Source organism: Natrix helvetica, assembly GCF_964273705.1.
Source record: "Natrix helvetica genome assembly, contig: HAP1_SCAFFOLD_315, whole genome shotgun sequence".
In the NCBI taxonomy this organism is placed as follows: domain Eukaryota; kingdom Metazoa; phylum Chordata; class Lepidosauria; order Squamata; family Natricidae; genus Natrix; species Natrix helvetica.
In genome coordinates, this window is record NW_028113465.1 from 6115 (window position 1) to 24069 (window position 17955).

Here is a 17955-nt window from a genome sequence, read left to right on the forward strand (position 1 = left end):
TTACCTTATTTCACATTTGATCATCCTCTGCCAAGCTTCTATCCATTGGTTCTTGTTCTCCGTGGAGGGGAAATCCTTTGAAGTTCTCCAGAACTTTTGATCAGGCAAGAGATGACCCAAAACCTCTCTTGAAGAACAAATGAGACAGTCCCCAAAGGCAGGCCACGGATTTCAGCGGTGAGAAGGAGATTTGTGGAGTAAGACATTGTTCACAAGTTCCTTTTCTGAGTTGTTTTGTCCTCCCCGTGCAGGAAATTTGTGTGGAGGACACACCAGCCAATATTACATGCTCCCAGTTCTGGACACCATGTTCGTACGAAAGAAGTTTAGAAGACGTGGACTCGGGATGGAGATGCTTCAGGACTTCTGTCAGTCTTTCCCCTCGGAGGATGCCTTGGGACTCAGCTATCCTATCTCGGCTGAAATGGAGAAAGGTAAAGTTTGAGGGTTCAAGAAAAGGAGGAGATTTTAAAGATTACAAATCCACGGTAGGCAAGAATCATAGCAAACAGCCCCAAAATAAATATTTGGCATTTTGAGGAAGGGCTGGGAAAGAAATCAACAGAGATAGCATTTTGCCAGAGTAAGCCTCTGTGGGCAGCATACAGGCCTCCTATGCCATTCCCAAATCCTGTTCGCTGTCTGTGAAGATCCAGCAAAATTTAGGGGCAAAATCACTGTGTTTTGGGGCAAACAAGCTAACATTGCTGGTTTGCGTACACCTTAAAAGAAGAGCATCCAACAATGCAATATTTAGCTTCAAGCCCCACATTCAAACTTAACTAGGTTTTTCCCCCCCTAATGTACTTTTACAGCATAGAACTAATGGAAAACCTGTAAAAACTTACTTTTTATGGGTCAGCTGTCAGGCCTGCAGTTATATTCCTTTTTAGGAACTTTGGCCTGCCACCCTCTCTATTATTTCCATTATGCTGTTTCATTAGTGTAGTAATTGGGAGGGGGAATAGAAAGGAGTAGAATTGTGGAATGTGTTGTTGTCATTCCTTTCTAGAAGCCCAAGGTCATCTTTTGTCTCTGCACCTCTGCATCTGACTGGAACTAGATGGGTCTGGCACTGAAGAAGATTGGACCATGCGATGGATTTATGGGTGTGGGGATAAGATCATGAACTTTCAACTGGGTGGAATCCCAGGAAGCTTTTAGATTTGGGATTCTACAGTTTGTTGCCAACATGTCTGTCTTATTAAATTGGGACTTTAAGGATAGCTCTGCCTTGGACTCTGATTTAATTCTGCATGATATTTGGAACTCAGGGTATATTACTTGGAACCTTGACATTATGACTGAAATGATTTCTACCACATGGAAACACTCAATTTCAAGGTTTAGAGAAGGGTTTCTCAAAAGTGGCAACTTGAAGAGGTGTTGAAGTCCTCATAGCGTCAAGTTGTCAGAGTTTGAGAAACATTGGTTTAGAGACACATCTAAGGTCTCCTGCCTTGAGCAAGGGGTTGGACTAGAAGACCTCCAAGATCCCTTCCAGCCCTATGATCTTATATTCTAGTGTCCTTGTAAGCAGTCGGTTACCTCTTGGGGTGGCTAAGAATTCTTACCTTGATATGCCATTTATTGCAGAGTGCGGACTCCAAGAATTGGAGGATGGGGAGTCCTTGAATTACGACCGTAATGAGAATGCCCATTGTTCGTTACTCAAAGAATATTTTTGCAGAAAACCAAAAGTAAAAAAAAAACAAAAAAGCTTTTGGCAAAAACAGCATAAATAGTAGAGTAGCACCTACACTATATACCGCTTCACAGTACTTTACAGCCCTCTCTAAGCGGTTTACAGAGTCAGCATATTGTCCGCAACAATCTGGGTCCTCATTTTACCCATCTGGGAAGGATGGAAGGCTGAGTCAACCTTGAGCCAATCAGAATCGAACTGCTGGCAATCAGCAGAATTAACCTGCAATGCTGCATTCTAACCCCTACACTACCATGCAGCAGACTAGAATAGACTAACGAATGAATAGACTAATGAAAGAATAGAGTAGAAAATGGAATAGAATAGAACAGAGCAGAGCAGAATACAGAATAGAACAGAGCAGAATACAGAATAGAATAGAATAGAAAATAGAATAGAATAGAACAGAGCAGAGCAGAGCAGAATATAGAATAGAATAGAATAGAATAGAATAGAAAACAGAATAGAAAATAGAATAGACAGCAGAATAGAAAATAGAATTGAATAGAATAGAACAGAATAGAATATAGAATAGAATGCAATAGCAATAGCACTTAGACTTATATACCGCTTCACAGTGCTTTACAGCCCTCTCTTAAGTGGTTTACAGAGTCAGTATATTGTCCCCCAACCATCTGGGTCCTCATTTTACCCATCTGGGAAGGATGGAAGGCTGAGTCAACCTTGAGCCAATCAGAATCGAACTGCTGGCAATCAGCAGAATTAGCTTGCAATACTGCATTCTAGCCACCATGCCAAGAGTCATCAATGCGGAATGTGGCAAAACAGCTCTACATTTTGCCTGGTTGCTGAGTGTCTGAAATGTGGCCACTTGACCATGGCGTCCAGAACTTCAGAATTAGTCCCTTTCGGGGGACCATAGTAACTTCAAATGGTTGCTAAGTGACCAGTTGTAAGTCGAGGTCTACATTTTGAATGCCGCCGATCGATAATGAAGATGGCGTTCATTCCTAAAAGCATGAAATTTCCAGTGCTGTCTTCAATTAAGCCAATGCAAATCTTTCTTAACTTATTTTTGTTGGAATAATCTCTGTCATTAGTCATGCTGTTGGAAGCTCTTCTCCTTATAAACAGCTGTGCAGTGTCTACTCCGATAAATGCCTTTTTCCTTTTCTCTTTTTTAAGAAAAGGGGGGGGGGGGCAGACGCTGTGTGAAGAAAAATTGTGGGTTGACCGGAAGCCATAAATCAAAGCTTCCAGACAGGAGTTTTCACTGCTTCCAAATGTAGTTGGTAAATGTTACGCAGGAATGCTTAGATGTCCCAGGCTGACATTCATCAGATCACATTCTTAAGGCTGCTTCACAGGCTCAGATATTAAATGAAATGAAATAAAACATGCAAGTTGTGGTGTTAAAGGGTCAGTTCCACCCAGAAAATGATAGTTTCTTCCTGCTGTTTTCTCCTAAATGATTGTTGGAACATAGCGAGTTCACGGCAAGAAGAAGAACAGAACGACAGAGTTGGAAGGGACCCTGGAGGTCCCCTGTCTTCTGTGGATCTCACCCCATTCCTAAGAGGTCTGTAAGGGGGCATGCATAAGCACATTATGCACGCCCCCTTACAGACCTCTTAGGAATGGGGCGAGGTCCACGGTAGACAGTTTAAGGTTGAAGCTGTGGGGGTTTGAGGATGTAACAACAGAGTCAGGTAGAGCATTCCAGGCATTGACCACTCTGTTGCTGAAGTCGTATCTTCTGCAGTCGAGTTTGGAGCAGTTTACCTTGAGTTTGTATCATTTGTCCATGTGTTATTGTGGTTGAAGCTGAAGTAGTCATTGACAGGTAGGACATTGTAGCGGACAATTTTGTGTATTATACTTAGGTCCGACCACAGGCGGTGCAGTTCCACATTGTCCAAGCCCAAAATGTTGAGCCTGGTAGCATAAGGGATTCTACTATTGTGAGCAGAGGAGTAGAGTACTAGTCTCATGAAATACCTCTGGACTCGCTCGATAGTATTAATGTCCAAAATACAGTGTGGATTCCAGGCAGACGAGCTGTATTCGAGAACTGGTCTGGCAAAGGTTTTGTATGCCCTAGTTAGCAGTACTATGTTGCCGGAGAAGAAGCTTCGCAAAATTAGGTTAATAATTCTTAATGCCTTTTTGGCAATGCTCTTACAGTGAGCTCTGGCACTTAGATCATTTGAGATGAATACTCCAAGGTCCTTGACAGAGTGAAGGTCGTCTACGAGGTCGTTTCCACCCAACTTGTGTTTGGTGTTCTGGTTTTTATTGCCAATGTGTAGGACAGAGCGTTTGTTGGTTGAGATTTGGAGTTGCCAATTGTCTGACTATTCTGACACATAGTTGAGGTTTCTTTGTAGGGCAGCAACGTTGTCAGTGGCATTACATAGTTTTAAATAATTAGTTCTGGAAAACGCAATGAAAACCCAAACCGACAGATACTGAGAAAACCGTGCAACTTACCATGTGGCTCCTTTCAGCTCAAAGAAGTAGTGATTCACAAGGCAGCTATCTTCTTCCTTGTATATCAACTACCAGGGGAAAGACGAGCGCCGGGACGAGATTTCTGCTTCAAAATGCATCAGATACCGAAATTGATGAGTTTTGAAACAGTCGAACACCGAGGTATGACAGTACATCATTACTTTTCCTGTTCTTTGTCTTCCCTACTTAGTTTGTCAAAAGTTCTTGGAGACCTACCCAAAGGAGCAGTCTCGGCTGTGGGAAGTGGAAGCACCTGGAGACTGGAGCCAGCGTGTTAACATCTGGCTAAAAATCCAGCTGAAACAAAGCTTGCCCAAAGGTGAGTTGAAGAACCGTGATATTTGATACACCTGTTCATTTATATCCTTCACAATTGAATATAAAAATGGCAGAGGGTCTCCTTGAGAGCATCTGAGGAATAAATCACTTTTTAGGAAATTGGCAGATGTGTTTTTGCACCACTGTAGCTGCGTATCTGTCTCTCTGATCAGATTCTGGTCCTTTTTGCAACGAGAAAGAGAATCTAAGAATCCTCACTTAGTGACTACCTTGTTTAGTGATTGCTTGCAGTTACGATGGTGATGAAAAAGTAACTTTAGCTACCAAGTCTTGCATTTACTACATTCCCAAGTGTTGTGGCCCGCCAGTGGCCAGTGGAGCTGGTGGCAGATTCTGACAGTGAGGAGGTTGGGGAGGAACATGGGCCAGTTCTGGAGTCTGGGGAAGGCTCTGATGAGGGCTCTGCATCGGAGGCAGAGATGGGGACAGTGCCGTCTGACAGTTATCAGCTGCCTTTGCATTCGGATATCAGTGGGGCAGAACAACAAACGGAGCCTGTTCCCAGTGTGTGCATGTGCAGAGCTGCCAGGAGAAGGGAACAGTTAAGGAACAAGGGTCCACTTGGGAGTAAAGCCACAGGTTGATGGTGAATGATCCCTCCCATAGGGAATAAAGAGGAGCGAAAGGGGAGGGGAGTTTGCAGAAAACCATTAGTTCACTTCATTCAGGTGAAGATCTGTTGCCGACTTCTTGCCAAGTATTGTCTGCTACAGCGTGGCGTTTGGAAGGTATCAGCCTGGCAGCTCTCCAAGCATGATAAAGGTCTGTAGTTGTGAAATCTCTTGAAAGACTATTGGCCAGGTCTTTGCTGGAGAGGAATTCACTTTAAACTAAATAAAAGAAGTTTTATCGATACGAGGAATTTGCTTCATGATCTTGGGAAGCCTAGATCAGAACACCAAGGGTAAAACATCTATCTAAGAATCAGCTTAAATGTAGTTCCTGTTGAGTGAGCCCAGTTGGGAATGGCCATTTGGTTATTAAGCAAAACAGTTGCTATGTGAAACCGCACCTGTGCTTTGGATCGGACTTCAGCTTTCCTTGGCTTTACAGACCTGCGAAGCTCCTAAATGTGAAGATTGTTTGCAAAGTTCCTTTTTTCCATCACGTAACTGCGAGGTTTACTTGCCTTTACAAACTTCACTTCAACTTTTTGTTCCTGGACGAAAGTATTGCCCGTTTTTAGAGTCAACCTTGGCAAATTTAACTCCTGCTGTCAACCCTGAAGCTGGTTTGGCTGAAGCCATCTTGGAGCTTCAGTGCTGCCACAATGGAGCTGAAGGAGGGGGGATTAGAGATAGCTGGAGTTTTTGTAGCCAAAATAAAATACTTTCTCTTGGGAACCAAGGACGTTCTCTTGGGCGGGAGGAAGGAGGAGTGATGTCACCAGACCATCAGACAGTGCCTTGATTGGACCATGTGACTGATTGTTTGGGGTTGAGGGAAAACTTTTAATTAGGTAAAAACCGTGGGAACCTTCAGAGTTGGTTTTCACCGGATCTGTGCCAATATGATATATCCAATAAAGCTATTCTTTGAGGAATTCATCAACCTCGGTGTTTTGCTTGGTATGGGTTTATTACTTGGAACCCCGACACCCCATACCAAACTGGCCATCTCTGTGATTAATTTATTAAATTTATTCATTAATTTATTAAATGTATTAATCACACATTAATCCATCTTTTGAGTCGGATATCCTTCTGACGTATTCAGATAACTCAGTTTTTAATCTGTTATAAGAGTCAGTGGATTTCCCAGAGTGATCTCCTGTGGGATGTCTTTAGATCAGAGGTGAGCAACTGTGACACCTCTATGACCTCTGGATTTCAACTCCCAGAATTCCTAAACACGAGTCGCTCAGGAATTCTGGGAGTTGAAGTCCACAGGTTACAAAGGGGGGAGGGCATAGTGACCCGCCCCTGCCTTAGAATCTTCCCATTTTGGACTGCGTTCATTTTATTTTAAATCTTTTACCGTTTCCCTTTTTGCCTTCTGACAAAACCATTTGTTGTTGAAACAAGAAACCCATTAAAAAAAAGCAACAGCAATAATACAAGGGAAGAGATTAAAAAGACACACATGCAGACATAAAAACCATATCTTGCTGCCGGCCAAGGCAATAATTAGTTTATCTTGTTGGATATTTCCAGGGAACTTGAAATCTGCTCTTGCTAACTCTTCTCTTTCTGCCTTTTTAGTATTTATCGTTTGCTGAAGCTTCATAAAATTTCTCAAGAGAAACCAAAAAGAGACCTGCTTTGCGTCTCGGAGGAGATCAGAGCAACCACATCTCCATGCCCAAGCCGTACTGATTGCATATTATGGGATGGAAACACTATTCTTTATGCTGTTTGAAAACCTTCCCTTTACCCCACACCCCTTAATGTAAATGCAGAATATTATGTTGCACCGCTAGTGCCATCTAGTGGCAGATCTAGTCTACAGCTGGCCAGGAGAAATATCTGCAGCTTGCAATCGTAAACAGGGTGGATTTGATTTAAATCAAGTCGATTTAAATCATGACTTCAATCTCTAGTGAAAGAGGCTTGATTTAAATCAACTCGATTTAAATCATAATTTTTAAAGAGCAACTGTCATCTCTGTCCCTTAGCTGCTCCTCCTCTGACCTGCTGAAATTTTTATTTTATTTCAGTATAAACAATCCATCTTCCATTGAACAGTGTGTCGTCTGGGTACAAATATTTTGTGCAATAATAGTTAAAATTTACAATCATATTCATTCTTTAATCTGTTCCTAGCTTAGTACCAATACCTTAAATGCCTAATACTATAACAATCCTCTTCTTGATTTATTTAATTCTCTTAACTATGTTGACTTTATTAATACATTTTCTATATTTTACACAACTACTTTTACTTCTAATTCCTATATTTATTCCCTAACCATCGATAAAATGATTCCCATATAGTATGATGATCAGTTTGTTCTTTCTCTTTAATTGCCAGTATTAATCTGTTCATTTCTGCACATTCTAATATTTTTCTAATCACATTCTCCTCTGTAGGAATCTCTTCACTTTTCCAGTTTTGTGCAAATACAATGTTAGCTGCTGTTATTACATGGATAATCAGATACACATTTTCTTTACCATATGTTTCTGGTAAAATCCCCAACAGGAATATTTCAGGTTTCAAGTCAATATATTGCTGTATCATCTTTTCCAAACACGTGTGTATTTTTGCCTAGTATACAGCCTCATGCTACATAACTAAGCTCCATTTCATGCTGAATGAATGAAATTATTAATGTATCTTAAATAGAAAACTAACTTTAGATAGATTTTTACTCCCAAAGCATTTTAGTAAAATAAATTTGATTCAAAAATGATTTTAATTTTTTTAAAAATCCTTTTTTTATTTAAATAAAAAAATCGTTGATTTTTATCCACCCTGTGTAAGGTTTCCTAAAAATGCCCTAATTGATTCATGAGTATCGAGCCAAGTTTCAGTACAAAACTAGTCATTTAGTAGGAGCATCTTAGGCAAGATATTTTCGCAGTCAGGTCTACACTTTGTTTGATTTATAGCTAAACTTTACCCCTGACACTTCCCTCCCCTCAGTCTGTGTCGTAAATCACATTCCCTTTTGAGATGCATCCCTCCCAAGCCTGCTGCAGTAATCTGAGATCCGACTTCAGCCGACAGTATGCGTGAAATGCACTCCCCCTTCTCTCACTATGACAATGCTGGGAGTTGACACCCTGATCCTAAATGACTTGATTTAGAATCTGGATTTCTTGTTGCAATGAGTATTGCAGTTCGGCAGAGATTGAAGCCTTAAGCAGGTAGGAGAACAGCAGTAATTCTGAACAATTCTTAGCAACTGTTCAAAGTTACGAGGCACCTTCCCAGAGTTACTGACAAGGAATGTCGGGTCAGAGTAAGAGAATTCATGACTTGGCAGAGACATGGCAACAAAGCCAGCCAATGAATAGGCATAGCAACTGGGTCAGCCAATATGGGCTGTTTGGAACAGAAACAATATTTGCTGTGTGAGCAACAAAGAGACAGCTAGGAGCCAGAGTGTAGCTTAGCTCTATAGCTCTGAGTCTGTGCTATACTCAAAACTAGTCTGCTGCTCTGAACTGAACTGAAACTGTTCTCTCCTCTGCCTGTGATTGCTTGTACTCTCTGCCACATTGGAAGAACCTGCCTTTGGTATTGTATATTTACTTCATGTGTTATATTATATATAAGGAGAAGTTAATGAATCCTGCTGAATTAGTTACCTGTGTGTGCTTTCTGGATGTGATTGCTGCAACAAACTCTTGACAGTGTCTCTTCCAGATGCTGATCGAAGTTCTCCCATGCCAAAGGGTCAAGACGATGAAGTCGAGGAAGGCCGGATAAATACAGTGAGCTGATAAAACTGGTATTTGTGTAATCTGTGTTTCGGACTATTGGATCAGAGTTGGAAGGATGATGAACAGATGCCTCCTGGGTGCTTAGATTAGTCAAGACTGGGTGAAAATATTTGTTGCAGTTAAAACTGCTCTTTTTATCTACTGATTGCAATGGTCAGTTGCAAAGCATCTTTGGTGACACTTTCATGGCAGAGTTTCTTATGCTATTTCTACTTCTTAGCCTTGGCTTTTTATAGTTCTAAATGGTTTTTTAAAATAATAATAATTATTATTATTGGAATTTATTATTTATTTTAGCTTTGCTGTATGCCACTCAGAGTCACTTGTTTAATGAGATGAGTGGGTGTATACATTTGATATATCAATAAGTAAAAAAATGTGAGTGGTGCGGTGGCCTATTTGGTGTCAGGGTTCCAAATAGCATCCAAAAGTAAATCAGAGTCCAAGGCAAAGTATTGCTCAACGTTCCAATTGTTATTATGTTGGCACATCTGGGAAAACCCGAATCAAGCTTCCCGGTTTTCCTCAGTTCCAGATCCTGCCCCCACACCCACAAATTCATCACATGGTCCAATCTTCCACTGCCATGCTGGCAGCTTCCACCCATCCAATTCCGGTCAGGTGCAGAGGTGCAGAGACAAAAGTTGTTCCACTTGTTGATTGTTCTAACTGTTAGGAAGTTTTCCTTAGTTCTAGGTTGGTTCTCTCTTTCATATTCTCCCACCTGTTACTTCTTGTCCTGCTCTCAGGTGCTTTGGAGAATAGGTTGACCCCATCTTCTATGTGACATCCCCTCAAGTATCATTTAAAAATAGCTATTATGTCACACCCCCCCCCCCCCATGCCTTCTCTTTGTTAGACCTGCATGCCTAGTTCCTTCAACCCATGCTCGGTTAGCTTCCAACTTGTCTTGCCTTCTGGTGCTTTGGAGAATAAGTAGATTTCTTGTCTGTGACAGCCTCACAAGTCCTTGAAGGACATGTCCTTGCTAATCCTTCTTTTCCGTAGGCTAGGCATATCTAGTTCCCCCAATTGTTCATCATGCAGTTGAGCCTCTCCAAGACCCTAATCAACTTTGTTGCTCTTCTCTGCACACTTTCCAGAGTCTCAACATCTTTTTTTTGCATTGCAGTGACCAGAATTGGCCATAATATTCCAAGTATGGTCTTACCAAGGCCTTATAAAGTGGTGCTAATACTTCACCTGATCTTTAAACTATCCCTCCATTGATGCAGCCTAGGATTGCATTAGATTTTTTTTGATAACTTCATGAAGACCACCCTCTCTTGTACCCTGCCCCATCCAGACCATGCTCTGCATGGATTAAAATAATCATCAGTTAGACTTTTTCCTATTATTTGTGTCCATGATAATGTACAGATCTCCTGCTTGACTAGGACAGGGGTGTCAAACTCGATTTCATTGAGGGCTGCATCAGGGTTATGTTTAACCAGGTTGACGTCACACATGTCGGGGGCACCTGTGATCGCCCGAAAGGCTCTGCCAGTGAAAACGGGCCCCTGAGCTCCATTTTAGGCTGGGACAGGCTCTTGCAACCCTCTGACAGCGAAAATGGAGCTTGGGAGGGTTGCACACGGCCCTTGCGAGTTCCGTTTTTGGCTGCGAAGGCCTCCTGTAACTCTGCCAGCGAAAACGGAGCTCCTTCCTGACTCGCAGAAGCTACGCAGGCCAGTCCTTTGCTGTTTCCAGGGTGGCCCTGTGGGCCAGATCTAAGCACCCTGTGTGCCGCATCCGGCCCTCGGGCCTTGAGTTTGACACCCCTGGATTAGAAGATCTCCAAGGTCACTTCCAACGATGTTATTTTGTCGGTTATTCGGTTAGCTGTTCTGTTAGTTATTCTGATAATTCTTCTGTTATTCTGCTTCTGTTTTAAGAGTCTTGGCTGTATCCCACATCTTGGAGCACTGCCAGACGAACCCATGGCACATCTTGGTGACCGTAGAGGGGCCCCAGATCTTCCTTCTCAGAGCAATGAACTTCAAGTTGAGTTGAAAGCTGAAGAACCCAAAAAATTGAAGAAGAGAACGAGCAGAGAAGACCCAGCTGGAGGGAGCGTTGCGAAGCATTTGAGGACAACGTCCTAATTTTTGTAAACAGCAGAAGGAAGAGAAAACACACGAAATCCGAGGATCGGGTAGCAAGTTAGGAAATCCCCAGTGAGTATTTCTTCATCGATTGGCATATTTATGTGACTTTGCCCACTGTTTCTCCTCCGTGGCAAGTTGAAGAGATGTGGGCTTCAACTCCTAGAATTCCCCAGTGATTGACTGTCACAACAGCAAGGCGAAGGAAAATGTAGAGCAGGGATTCTCAAGAATCACTCAAGATAGGTGGACTTCAACTCCCAGAATTCCCCAGCCAATCTAGGCGAGGAATTCTGGGAGTCAAAGTCCATATATCTCGAGTGATTCTTGAGAATCACTGCTCTACATTTTTCTACGCCTTGCTGGTTAACCTGTTTAACAGAGCCATTATAAAGCGTGAACGAGACAACGTTGCACACGCATTGCATTGTTCTTACAATGACCATAAGATCATTTATATCCTAGTCACCCCCCGTCTTGATTACTGCAACATGCTCCACACGGGGCTTCCCTTGAAAAGCATCCAGAACAGGGGTGAAATTCAGCAGGTTCTGACAGGTTCTGGAGAACCGGTAGCGGAAATTTTGAGTAGTTTGGAGAACTGGCAAATGCCACCTCTGGCTGGCCCCAGAGTGGGAAGGAATGGGGATTTTGCAGTATCCTTCCCTGGAGTGGGGAGAGAGTCATGCATTCATGCAGGGGGTCACGCATGCATGCGTAGGGGGAGGGGGTCACGGGGAGGTCATGGAGGGCTCACACGAGCCTTGCACTCTGGCTGTGCGCGCGTGCCCTTTCACTGCACAGTGACAGAAAGTTAGCCATCACTGTTTTAATTCAACAAACACCTCCGATGTGATGTTCCCCCATTGGGCCCTCAAACAACCTGGTAGAGTTGGGTCTCCAGGCTCCTGCAGAAGGTCAGAAGGGTGGGGGCTGATTTCACCTTGGGGATGCGACGTTCCGAAGGCCAGGAGCCACAGCGGGGAAGGACCTCCTCCTGGCTCCTGCCAGCCAGAATTCCTTTCCCAGCAGGGGCCACAGCAGACTTCCTCCTCATCATTTATTTTATCTATTTAAAAATGTTATAGAGCCGCCTACTTGCTCACAGCAACTCTAGGCGGCTTACAAACTATAAAAACACAGTCTAGAAAAATAAAACAAAAATAAAAAATAACTACCGATCCACCAACGACGACATAGAGTCAAACAAGCCATTTGATGGGCTCCCTCTCACTCTGGCTTCCCCGGGCTTGCTGGCAAAATCAAGTCTTCAGGGCCTTACAAAAGAATGTAAAGTGGGGGTCAGCCTAAATTTCTGAAGGGATAATTTTTCAAAGAGGGGGAGCCATCACAGAGAAGGCCCTTCCTCCAGGTCAAGCCAGATGTACTATCTCCTTAGGGGATGGGACCACAACATTCCTTATCTGCCAGCTCTACTAGGTAGAGTAGGGTGGATGTGACTAGCAAGAGACCCTCAGATAATCCTGCCTCAAGCCATGAAGGGCTTTAAAGGTGGTGTGACCTTTAGGGACAAGGCACGAAGGCCACACAGCCAGCTGAGAGTTCAAACTCCTCCCCTTTAACACTCCAAATTTGCCAAAACGCTCCCACATTTTTGGCAAGTCCCAGAGCAAAGCATGCGCACACACACACACACTCACACACACACACACAGCAGCCTCTGGCTGCGCACAAGCCAGCAAAATAAAGGAACTGGGAAATGAGTCCACGAACCAAGGAACAAACAATGAGTCCACGAAGTAAGGAAGAAGCAACCAGTCCTGCAAACTCCAAATATCTTCAACAACACACAAAAACTCTACAAATTCAGCATTTGTTCCCGACAAATGCCCCTCCCCACAGCGACTCCTTAAATCTCAGTCCCCAGGTGTGCCTTGTGAAGAGGGGCGAGGTGCTCTCCTCCTGAGTTGTTGGGTCGGCCTGCGCTGTTCCCGCCTTCTCTCCACTCTCCGTGCTTGGGGATCAGGAGGAGGTGGTCCTTGCTCATCGCCTGAGCTCCATTGTTCCTCGTTTCCACTGCCTGCCCTCTGTTGGTTGTCCTGGCCCTGTTCCTCTGTGCTAGCAAGTCTTCCCAATCCAGAGGGGCCTGAGTGGCCTCGGCCTGCTCCTCCCCACATTCCTCCGAAGCCAATAAAGCCACCCGCCTCCTCAATCTCCAACACCTCCAGCTCCGGCTCCTCCTCCTCTGCAGATTCAGGCTCGCTGAAGCAGGCTGCTGGATTTTGAACCAAGTGGAGCTTCTGGATCACTGGTGAAATTCAATTTGTTTTACTACCGGTTCTGTGGGCGTGGCTTGGTGGGGGTGGCAGGGAAAGGATATTCTGTCCTCTTTTAATATTCCCCCAAATATTTCATTCTCTAGGAGAGGTGGGTGGGGCTTCCTACACTAGGTTCTCTTGGGAATCCACTAATTCTCATTCTCCAATTTTGTAGCTGACCAAAGACCAATCTAGATTGTTGAATGCCTACAACCGAGGATCCTGTTTTACAATCCACCCCCTGAGATCTTCAGCTAATTAAACCGGAATAGGTTTGGCTGAATGAGATCATTTTTGGCTTGATCGTCGAGGAAAAAGCACTCTGGGTTGATGAAATCAAATAAATATTTGGCCTCATTTTGAAACAGGAGAGATTAGTATATAGACTAATATACCGCTTCACAGTTCTTTACAGCCCTCTCTAAGCCCTCTCCAAGTCATCCTCTTGCCCCCAACAATCTGGGTCCTCATTTTACACCCCCTGGGAAGGATGGAAGGTTGAGTCAACCTTGAGCCTGGTGAGATTAGAACTGCCAAATTTCAGGCAGCCGGCAGGCAGCCGAAGTAGCCTGCAGTACCGCACTTTAACCACTGCGCCACCGTGGCTCATAGATTGTTGGTACTTAGGGTTGAATCCAGTGTGTCGAATTAATTTTCTCTCTTATCTCCCACCCTGTCCTTTTCTCACCCATTAAGGAATGTAATTTAGGATCATTGGATGGCTCGTTTGTTCTGGGAAGAATTAGATAACCGCTGACAGAAGTGAGTCTAGGGCTCAATTAGTCTTCTAAGACCTATCCTGATTGTTTAGCAAAGATCAGCCAATCCATTAAGTACCGTTGGAAGAAATGTCCTTCTGGGTTCAGTTCCAAGCAGGGAGAAAAACACTGGAAACATGGAGGCTCCTTGGAAAGATGGTTTAATGGAGAAGAACCATCAAGCACATGGTCCTGGTCAGGAGTGGCATACACTTACCTTCTCTACTGGTTTGCAAATGTGAGCCTGCATGCATTCATCCGCACATGCGCTTTGGCTTGAAAACATGCCTAAATGGTAGGGCATAGAACTAGCGGTATCCCGAAGGCGGCAAGCCACGAGAATGGGGGGGGGCAAAGGCGCTCTCTCTCCCCCCCATGTGACCACATGGGGGGGAGAGAAAGCGCCTTTGCCCCCTCCCCGTTCCCGTGGCTTGGCGCCTTCGGGATACCGCTAGGTCGGTGAGTGTCGCTCTGCCTGGCCGGAGAGGGGGGGGGGGTTGTCCAGGGGGCTTATTTTGGGGGGAGGCTTACATTTTTGCCCACCCGAAAAATGTGGCATGGCCTTATTATCAGGACATGTCATATTTTCGGGGAAACACGGTAGAAGAGGAGTGGGCACTAACTTTCTACAGTAATTTGTAGGAAGAATTAACACTTCTGATCTGGGGAGCAGAAGACAGTGGATTAGTAAGCTTTTGTGAATCTCAAAAAAGGGGGGGGGAAAGAATGCAAATGTATCTGGAATTCAACGTAGTGAAACCTTTGTCATTCATACTCTTTTAAACTGAGCTCACCTGGCTTTTGAAAGTTCACCAGGTCTGCTAATCAGCCAAACAGCACGAGCGCAAACCTCGTCAGTGCCATCCAGTCTAAGTAATTTAAAGTAAAATAAGCCACTAGTTGGGTAATTAACCTAAAACGTATTAGGAGGGAACTATAGCTCAGTGGCTAAGATGCTGAGCTTATCAATTGGAAGGTCGGCAGTTCAGCGGTTCGAATCCCTAGCACTGCGTAACTGAGTGAGCTCCCGCTACTTGTCCCAGCTTCTGCAAACCTAGCAGTTCGAAAGCACGTAAGAAATGCAAGTAGAAAAATAGAGACTACCTTTGGCGGGAAGGTAACAGCGTTCTGTGCGCCTTTGGCATTTAGTCATGCTGGCCACATGACCACGGAGATGTTTTCGGACAGCGCTGGCTCTTCGGCTTTGAAACGGAGATGATCACTGCTCCCTAGAGTAGGGAATGACTAGCACCTATGTGTGAGGGGAACCTTTACCTTTACCTATTAAAAATGCCAGGGCTGGCTCAGCATAGATTAGGAGGAGAATCACCTTGCTCTGAAGTTATTTTGCAAATCAAAACTAAAAGATTTTGGGAACCTCAATCCTTGGCACAATACGGTGGCAAATCATTAATTGCATTATGAGGAAAAGCTTTGGAGATGGTATTCATTTCAGGTGGTCTTAGATCAGGCAAAATTCACCCTATTCATTAGCTTGAAAGTATTCCTTATTCTGAAAACGTGTGTTATATAGCTCCTTCTTTTAAAGGTGTAGGAAAAGGACGAACGTTTTTAATCTTGGCCACAAGGTGGTGCCATTGCACTTTATTTGAATTCATTTCTTTTCCTCCCAGCCCACCCACCCCCAAATCGAGGTCTGAAGTATGTGTTTTCTTTTTTGATCCTCACGAACTATATTAAACCTGTCTTAAGTATATTAAATAAGACAACATTCGCTGCTCTTGCTCTGCCTTTATTTTTGTAGCTTTTGCGTAGCACCTGGTGATCAAAGTTAGACGTGGCACCAAGTATGGCTGGTGAGGCCACTGAAAACTTGAAAACAATCTTGAAGGTCTGTAGCAGTCATTAAATTCAAGGTGTGGAAGATACTTGTGGCCTATCTTGAATAAGGGAGTTTATTGCAGCTAGATATCTAACTTAACTGGGCTAATCTCAGAAAACGAAGCAATTTGGAGTTAGTAGAACATAGAATAATAGCATTGAAAGGGACCTTGGTGGTCTTCTAGTCCAACCTCAGCTTCAGCAAGAGAGCCTTATACCATTCTGGACAAATAAAGGTAAAGGTTCCCCTTGCCCACACGTGCTAGTCATTCCTGACTGTAGGAGGCGGTGCTTATCTCCGTTTCAAAGCTGAAGAGCCAGCGCTGTCCGAAGATGTCTCCGTGGTCATGTGGCCGGCATGACTAAACACCGAAGGAGCATGGAACGCTGTTACCTTCCCACCAAAGGTGGTTCCTATTTTTCTCCTTGCATTTTTACATGCTTTCGAACTGCTAGGTTGGCAGAAGCTGGGATAAGTAACAGGAGCTCATTCTGTTACACGGCGCTAGGGATTCAAACTGCTGAACTGCCAACCTTTCTGATCAATAAGCTCAGCATCTTAGCCACTGAACCACCACGTCCAGACAAATAGCTGAGGCTAAAACATATGAAGAACGGTTGCAGGAACTGGGTATGTCTAGTTTAATGAAAAGAAGGACGGGGGGTGAAATGATAGCAGTCTTCAATACCTGAAGGGCTGCCCCAAAGAAGAGGGAGTCAAGCTGTTCTCCAAAGCACCAGAAGGAAGAACCAACCTAGAAATAATAAGAAATTTACTGACAGTGATAACAATCAATGGAACGATTTGCTTCCAGAAGCTGTGAGTGCTCCATCAGTGGACGTTTTTAAGAAGAGATTGGACAGTCATTTGTCTGAAATGGAATAGGGTTTCCTGTTTGAGCAGGGGGTTGGAGTAGAAGACCTCCAAGGTCCCATCCAACTCTGTTATTCTTGAAAAACTCCAGTGATGGATCACCCACAATTTCTGGAGGCAAGTTTTCCCACTGATTAATTGTTCTCACTGTCAGGAAATTTCTCCTTATTTCTAGGTTGGATCTGTCTTTAATGATTTTCTACCCATTGCTTCTTGTCTTGCCTTCTGATGCTTTGGAGAATAAGTTGATTTCTTGTCTGTGACAGCCTCACAAGTCTTTGAAGGACATGTCCTTGCTAATCCTTCTCTTCCGTAGGCTAGGCATATCTGGTTCCCTCAATTGTCCATCACGCAGTTGAGCCTCTCCAAGCCCCTAATCAATTTTGTTGCTCTTCTCTGCACACTTTCCAGAGTCTCAACATCTTTTTTTTTGCATTGCAGTGACCAGAATTGGCCATAATATTCCAAGTATGGTCTTACCAAGGCCTTATAAATTGATACTATCAGGTCCTGTGATCATGAGCCCATCCTCTTGTGGATGCAGCTCAGAACTGAATTGGCTTTTTTGGATTTATTTGCATTGATGCTATAGAGACTGAAAGATGCTTTCAATTTTAGAAGATTCTCTCTATAGATGTGTTAGGAAACGCAAGTGTTATGTTGTTCTCACCTAGGCTTCCCCAGCAGCACGAAGCCGAGTCCTTGTCCCGATAAACCCCTTTTATTTAATTTACAGTTAATTCCTCTCCAGCATAGTCTTTCCTCTCCCACAGTCTTTCAAGATAGTTCACAATTACCGACCTTTATCAGGCTTGGAGAGTGGCCAGACAGATATTTTTCAGACGCTGCAATACTTGGCAAGAAGGCAGGAATGAACTCATTGTCTCCTGCAAACTCCACTCCCCTTTCGCTCCTCATTTATTCCCCACAGTTGGGGACATTCACCGTCCACTTGTGACCTTACTCCCAAGTCGACCCCGACTCTTTAGCAGTTCTCTTCGTCTGGCAATTCTGCGCATGCGCACACTGGGAACAGGTTCCATTTGTTCTTCTGCCTCAATGATGTCTGACTCTGAAGGCAGCTGATAACTGGCATATGGTCCTGGCCCCATCCCTGCCTCCGACACAGAGCCCTCATCAGAGTCTTCTCCAGACTCCAGGACTGGCCCAGGTTCCTCCCCAACCTCCTCACT

At 44.0% G+C, this 17955-nt stretch overlaps 1 protein-coding gene across 1 annotated transcript; it reads left to right on the plus strand.

Annotated features, from left to right (window-relative positions):
- The first annotated feature begins 215 nt into the window (after window positions 1–215).
- Window positions 216–11443, plus strand: LOC309382393 (protein FAM169B-like). Its single transcript, XM_081971909.1, has 4 exons — window positions 216–434; window positions 4368–4496; window positions 8828–8895; window positions 10800–11443. The coding sequence occupies exons 1-4, from the start codon at window positions 287–289 to the stop codon at window positions 11007–11009; spliced, it is 555 nt and encodes a 184-aa protein (XP_081828035.1). The 5' UTR covers window positions 216–286; the 3' UTR covers window positions 11010–11443.
- The last annotated feature ends 6512 nt before the right edge of the window (window positions 11444–17955 follow it).

Excerpts from the sequence above, each read along its gene's own strand:
- LOC309382393 (XM_081971909.1), top strand. The coding sequence starts at position 287 with ATGCTCCCAGTTCTGGACACCATGTTCGTACGAAAGAAGTTTAGAAGA. Across the intron at positions 435-4,367 it reads CTCGGCTGAAATGGAGAAAG|TTTGTCAAAAGTTCTTGGAG; the intron begins GTAAAGTTTGAG and ends TTCCCTACTTAG. Across the intron at positions 4,497-8,827 it reads GAAACAAAGCTTGCCCAAAG|ATGCTGATCGAAGTTCTCCC; the intron begins GTGAGTTGAAGA and ends TGTCTCTTCCAG.